General features: G+C 34.7%; 1 protein-coding gene across 1 annotated transcript; it reads left to right on the forward strand.

The window, feature by feature from the left end:
- The first annotated feature begins 5,233 nt into the window (after positions 1 to 5,233).
- LOC149159391 (histone H2B-like) lies at positions 5,234 to 6,226 on the forward strand. The gene has a single exon (XM_089433481.1). The coding sequence runs from the start codon at positions 5,345 to 5,347 to the stop codon at positions 5,765 to 5,767; it is 423 nt and encodes a 140-aa protein (XP_089289607.1). The 5' UTR covers positions 5,234 to 5,344; the 3' UTR covers positions 5,768 to 6,226.
- The last annotated feature ends 1,035 nt before the right edge of the window (positions 6,227 to 7,261 follow it).

The following is a 7,261-nucleotide window of genomic DNA, read 5'->3' on the forward strand; positions in this document are numbered from 1 at the left end:
TACATGTGACAACTGATTTTTAATTTCTTCAATCAACTTGCATGCATTTCCTGTTATGATTAGATCATCAACATATACAGATATTAATGCAACATTCTTGTCTTCATCTTCCTTGATGTATAAATTAGGATCATTCTTACTTCTTATAAAACCTTTCTCATAAAAGAAAGAATCAATTTTCACATACCATGATCTTGGTGCTTGTTTCAAGCCATATAAAGCTTTCTTTAACCTGCAAACCAGATGCTCCTGTCCCTGTTTTACAAACCCTTCAGGTTGAACTAAATAAACTTCTTCTTTTAACTCACCATTCAAAAATGCAGATTTGACATCTAATTGGTGCATTTTCCAATTATATTTTGTAGCTAATGCAATCATAATTCTAATTGTGTTCATCTTAGCTACAGGTGCAAAAGTATCTTCATAATCAATTCTCTCCTTTTGTGAATATCCTTTGGCAACCAATCTAGCTTTATGTTTATCAATACTTCCATCATCATTAAATTTAGATTTATAAAGCCATTTGCATCCTACGGGAACTTTGTTTTTAGGCAATTCTGTTAATTCCCATGTGTCATTCTTCATTATAGAGTTATATTATTCATTCATTGCATTTCTCCATTCTTCATATTCTTTAGCTTCATCATAGCTTGAAGGTTCTACAACATTCATAACTTGAGACATTAATGCATAATCTTTATACTTTACAGGTACCTGACTTTGACGTGATGACCTTCTTTTGTTTTCTTCTTTCTTTTGGCTTTGCAGAGTCTCCTCTCCTCTCTTTGGAGTGTCATGACTACTTGATGCTACTTGTTCTTGATCTTGTACTTGTTCCTGTGCTCGTTCCTGTTCTTGTTGAACACTTGTGTCTAATTTAAGATAATCATCAATATTATGCCATACACTATTATTTATTTTATTGCCTTCATTTGCATTCTCATGAAACACCACATCCCTACTTGCAAGCAGTCTATGAGTACTGGGATCAAACAACTTGTATGCTTTCTGATTATCACAATAACCAATAAATATGCACTTAATTGACTTTGCATCAAGTTTTCTTCTTTCATCTTTTGGAATGTGAGCAAATGCCTTGCAACCAAAAACTCTTAAATGACTTACTTTTGGTTTGTACCCAAAAAATGCTTCAAAAGGTGTTTTAAGCTCTAAACTTTTAGTTGGACTCCTATTTTTCAAATAAACAGCAGTATTAATGGCTTCAGCCCAGAAAACATTAGAGATATTTTTACCTTGAAGCATACTACGTGCACATTCAACTAGTGTTCTGTTTTTCCTCTCAGCAACTCCATTTTGCTGAGGTGTATGTGGCACTGTAAATTGTTGCTGAATCCCATTGCTTTTACAATATTGATTAAATTCTCTTGATTTGAATTCTCCCCCTTGATCAGATCTCAAGATTTTGATATAATTACCAGTTTGTTTTTCTACCATATTCTTAAATTCTTTAAAATACTCAAAAACATCACTCTTCTTTCTTATGAAATAAACCCATGTATATCTAGATCTATCATCCACAAAAATAAGAAAATACCATGCTCCACCAATAGATCTAGTTTGCATAGGTCCACATACATAAGTATGAATTAATTCAAGTATTTCCCTTTGCCTTTTTTCTTTATGTATAGGAAATTCCTCCCTATGTTGCTTGCCAAGTACACATGCCTCACATTCAACATGATCATCTTTCAAGACAGGAAGACCTTCAACCATAGTGTTCTTTTGCAGTAGCATTAAATCTTTGTGATTTAGATGTCCATACCTTTGATGCCATAAATCTTCTGTTGATATTGCTGTAGATGCTAATGCTTGATGACTTTTCCTGGTCACATCCAACTTATACAAACCTCCAACTCTTGTTCCTGTGGCAATAACCTTGTATTTATCTTGAATGTCTTTCACTACACACTATGATTTAACAAATTCCACCTTCAAATCTTGGTCAGTAATAGTAGAAACTGAAATTAAATTCTTTTTAATATCAGGGACATACATCACATTATGAATCTGTTTCTCTTGTCCATTACGCAAATTCACACCTATTACTCCATAACCTTGAACTTTAAGTGATCTGTTATCTCCGAGGCAAACATATGTTCCATCAATATTTTCATGATATTCATCAAACCACTCTTTATTACAAGACATATGGAGTGATGCACCAGAATCAATGAATCAAGCATTCTTATCATCATTTTCCACAGACAATGCAGCATCAGAAACAAACAATTTAAGATTTTTAAATCCATCATTGATATCTTTGTCCACAAAATTTCCATTATGCCTTTTGTTTCTCTGCCTAGACTGCTTATATTTCCTTTTATAGCAATCTTTAGAATGATGCCCAGGTTTGCCACAATAATAACACTCATCATTTTTCTTTGGAAATTTAGACTGTATCATACCTTTTTGCTTTGCTTGAAACTTGCCTCCTTTGTTCTTGTCCCATGGTTTGCCTCTGTATGGATATTTGCCCTTGGCCACCAATGCCAAATCTGAACTACTAGAGCCCAAAAAATTCTTCATCCTCTCCTCCTCTTGTAGAAGAATTCCTGTCAATTCATCAAATGAAGGGGGTTTTTCTCTAGCTGCAAGACTTGAAACAAAAATTTGATAATCTTGCACTAAGCCATTTAATACGATGGTGACTAAGTCAGTATTAGACACCTTTTCACCAATATCTCCTAACTTATCACTTAAATCTTTGACACGAGATATGAAATTGCTTGTACTTTCATTTGCTTCCATTTTTAAAGATAAAAGCTTAGTCTTCAAAAACAAGATCCGGTTTGTATTTGTTGTTTCATACAAACCCTTCAATGTATCCCATGTTTCTTTTGATGTCTTGCAGTCTCTGATATGAGGAATAATGTTGTCCTTTACGGACATACGTAGTAGAACCTTTGCTTTTGTCTCCCTTCTCTCCCAATCTGGGATAGAACCTGCAACAGTGGGTTTGGGCTCATCCCCACTTACAATGGACCACAAATTATTACCTTCTAAAATAGTCATTAGCTTGAATTTCCAGTTTACATAATTTTCGCCATCAAGCTTGGTGGATTCATTCATATAATTATCAAGCAACAAATTTGCCATGATAAGAAGCTTTCTCCAATCACCAAAATGCCACCAAGTCTAAATTTTTCACAACTTCAATAATTAATTTTCTTAATTAATCACTAATAATAACAACTCTTCCTTTTTTTTTTTTTACTTATTCCTTAACAACCATGGCCTTTTTTTTTTAATACTCCATACTTAAAAAAAACACAAATCATTATATAATCATACGTTATGAATCTTTCCTTCCAAAGCGACCTGAGAGAATTAGTCCAAACTTCTCATAGATGTTCTCATTTTCTACTAGAAATTAGAGAACGCATAATCAGACCGCAGGCTATCATATCATTTTCTGAAAAAAAAACCATATGTTGCAAAAAAACATATGTCCGTAGCTGCAATTTTTGTTTTGTTTTGTTATAATCATATATAATATTCCTCAAAGAAAATATACGACTCACAATTTTATACCAGCAGAATCACAAACCTCCTTTCTTCAACCGAAGACAAGCTTTGCCCTCCGTCCAGCACACAAGCGAATTTCTCCACGGGGCTCCTTTGGAATCCTAGGCTCTTATTTTCTTGAGAGAAAACGGCTCCGCCTGGCTCCTTGAACCAACAGCTTTCTCAATCTGACTCTGCTTCTCCGCAACGCCTTTACCAATCACTTTCTCAGCCCAAACTTCAATTGCAGACTTCTACAATGCAGAAAAAAAAACTCTCACAGCCGCAACTCTGAACACTCAACACTCGTCTCTCACAAGCTAACACAGCGTCACGCTCTCAAAGCTGGTCTCTCACACGCTCACACAACTCCACGCTCTCAACACTGAGAGATGGCAGCACCGTATAAAAAAAAAACCCCACAGCCAGCACCACTTGCTCCGATACCATGTAAATGATCAGAGGCGCACACTGCTCTCACACAACACAGAACTAACTATTGAACACAAGAACATGAGAACTTGCTTTCATTGATCAGATATATATGCATGCTGGAGAAGTTTTTGGAGCAGGTTCAGTTGATGGCTTGTTGGAGAAGCTTTCCTGTTGTCAATGTATCCGTCGACTTCTAGAACAGCGGCTAGCTAATTTCTAGATACAACATTAAATGATTGTTGAATATCGCGGTCAGGTTGTTGGAATTACTTATGGTTTCCAACACCCCCAACCACCAATGTGGCCCCATTTTTAGAAGAGGTAGACGACTGGGCATCCTAATCCACAATTCCAAAACACCGACCTCGACTTACCCTTGCTTGAAAATCTGAGGTAGTTATCCAAATCAACCCTTCCCTAGATTCATTAAATTTGTAATTCACTTGCTCTTCCATAAAAACTAAAAAAAACCAATAAAAAATGCCAAATCAACCTAGGATCGAGTCCACATTGCCCACAAATGACAACTAGACAGACCCAAAACTATGTATTGCTAGAACACTCTTTAAGCCTCAAAAAGTAACCATTTGCTCATAGAAAATGCCGCCCTAACTTAAAAAATCCATGGCATGTAAAAAAAAACACAACTTTACATTTACAAGGAAATTAAGATAACTTAACTTCGTTTTTAATATATTTGTTTTCGATATGAACAACAAGAGACTTCTACTAATAATGAAGTTTATATTTACAAGGAAATTAATATAATTTTACTTCGCTTTTTAATATATTTGTTTTCGATATGAACAATGAGGGACTTCTACTAATGGGGAAGTGTTTGGGAAGTAAAAGATGCACTCGTGCATGACTTCTAGGCTTTCGTCATTAAAATTTTAGGATATTCAAAATTTTTGATTACGTTTCAGTTATATTTGTAAAAAGATTATTCGTTTCGTATAAAAAAAAAAATTGATTAATAATCTATAATAAATAAATAACATAAGTTAATAATAAATATTTAAATTATTATAAATAAAAAATTTAACTATAATTTGAAGTGTAAACCCTTTTTTTTAGATATCCTAAAAATTTGTTTGTTTTCCCGAACACCCCCCCCCCCCCGGTTAGTCAAAGTCTCTAGGAGCTTCGGTTCTAATCTACGCTCCAGATTAAACGGAGGATACCGATCCGTGCCGCACCCAACCAACCAATAGGAGACTAGATTTCTGTTAATATAAACGAGATCAAGGTTCCAAATCCCATAATCCCCATTCCCAGAATTCATTCTTTTTCGATATTCCGCAGAGATCTGGGATCTCTCATTTGCTCTGTTGTTTAAACTGTTCCCGTCTATTTTAGATTCGTATTTTCCTTTGCCGCCAATATGGCTCCGAAGGCAGAGAAGAAGCCCGCTGGGAAGAAGCCCGTCGCAGAGAAGTCCCCTGCTGCAGAAAAGAAGACCGCTCCCAAGGACGAGAAGAAGCTTCCTAAGGAAGGCGGAGACAAAAAAGGTAAGAAGCATAAGAAGAGCGTGGAGACGTACAAGATCTATATCTTTAAGGTTCTGAAGCAGGTCCACCCGGATATTGGTGTTTCCAGCAAGGCCATGGGAATCATGAATAGCTTTATCAATGACATCTTTGAGAAATTGGCCAACGAGGCATCGAGACTCGCCCGATACAACAAGAAGCCTACCATTACATCCCGGGAGATTCAAACTGCTGTAAGGCTCGTTCTTCCAGGGGAGCTCTCTAAACACGCTGTCTCAGAGGGTACCAAGGCGGTTACTAAGTTCACCAGTTCCTGAATTTGCTATATATATATATATATTTTGGGTATTTAGGTTCGATGACGTTGTTTTACGCCATTTCTGCCATGAAACTTTGTCTTACCACTTAGGGTTAATCGGTTAATTGCCTTTACCTGGAGTCAACTGCTCTGGCGTGGATTGCTATTCTTTTGGGATTCTTGAATCGGTCAAGGTTTATTTATTATCAGAAGGCCAAGTCTTTGCTGTCATCTGGATATTATTTTATTATATTTAACGTGGTTTAAACCGGCCAAGCTACTGGCTTTCAAAAAAGATGATTTAATTGAGTAGCCGTAGTCTACCTGGCTTTTAAATTTGTTGGAAAATTATGGGGATTCCCGCCAGATTTTGATAAGAATATTTGTATATTTAAGTTATAGTTCTTAAATTTGATGGTGCTGAATCTGTATTAAATACTGTTAAATCAATTTCTTGTATTAAAAATGTTTCCATTTCCATCTGTATAAAATTGATTCACACATTTTTACGCTAAGATTTCCATTTTCACCCTTAAAATTTGATTCAAACATTTTTAGTCTAAAGGTTTTTGAATATTTTTTTGCCCATTTCTGCTGCTGAGGGCAAATGAATTTAGATATTTGAATGCAATTTAGTTTATGATTTAATTGAGTGTTTGTTGGAATAGGTTAGGATTTTCCTTTGCGTGTTTATATGCAATTTAGTCAATGTCTTGCTGGTGAATCATCCCTATTTAAAAATGGATTTCGTTGAGAGGACATACTTGACAGAGCCGAACACCGGTTTTGTTAGTTGAGTTTTTAACATTTGCAGGGTGTCTATGGTTAGATGAAACTGTTGATAGATTTTTCAGAAAGTTCAAACATTCATTTTGATATAACTTGCTGAGGAAGTGTTTTCTATTCTCACTGATAAAATGTTATTCTTTTCCTGGAAAAGAGTCCAGATCTTCATTATGAATTAATTGCTGAAGAACCGTATTCTATTCTTACTGGTATGAAATGGTATTTTTTTTCGGTTGGAAAATGGTCCAGGCTTGGAAGCGGTGTTTTCTATGTTACTGAGAAAAAATGTAATATCACTCTTTGGTTATTTATTTATTTATTTTTGTCTTGCGAAAATGTTCAAGTGCTATCCTTTCTTAGAAACAAAATCAATTGTCCACGGAATTTGTTCGACGAGCTTCATTATTGTGAACCTTCTCTGTGGATACATGCATAATGCAGTTGTGATGGTTATGCCTATTATTTTATTTTCTACAACTTTAGTAACATGCCTATTATTTTACTTTGGTTTTATACAATGAACAAATGCTTATGCTTAATTTGAATGTGGAGGAGTTGTATACCAATTAGAGGTTTTAATTTTTTTGTTGGTTTGTTTTATTATTATTATATTTTTAATTATTGAGGTTTTAATATGTTTTTTTGTTTTAATATTGTTATTATTTTTAATTATTGATGTTTTAATATGTGTTTTTTGTTTAATTATTATTATTTTTAATTATTTTTG

This window comes from Pinus tabuliformis, chromosome 5_2 (assembly GCF_031772625.1).
Source record: "Pinus tabuliformis cultivar Carrire ecotype Pingquan chromosome 5_2, CPIR1, whole genome shotgun sequence".
NCBI lineage: Eukaryota > Viridiplantae > Streptophyta > Pinopsida > Pinales > Pinaceae > Pinus > Pinus tabuliformis.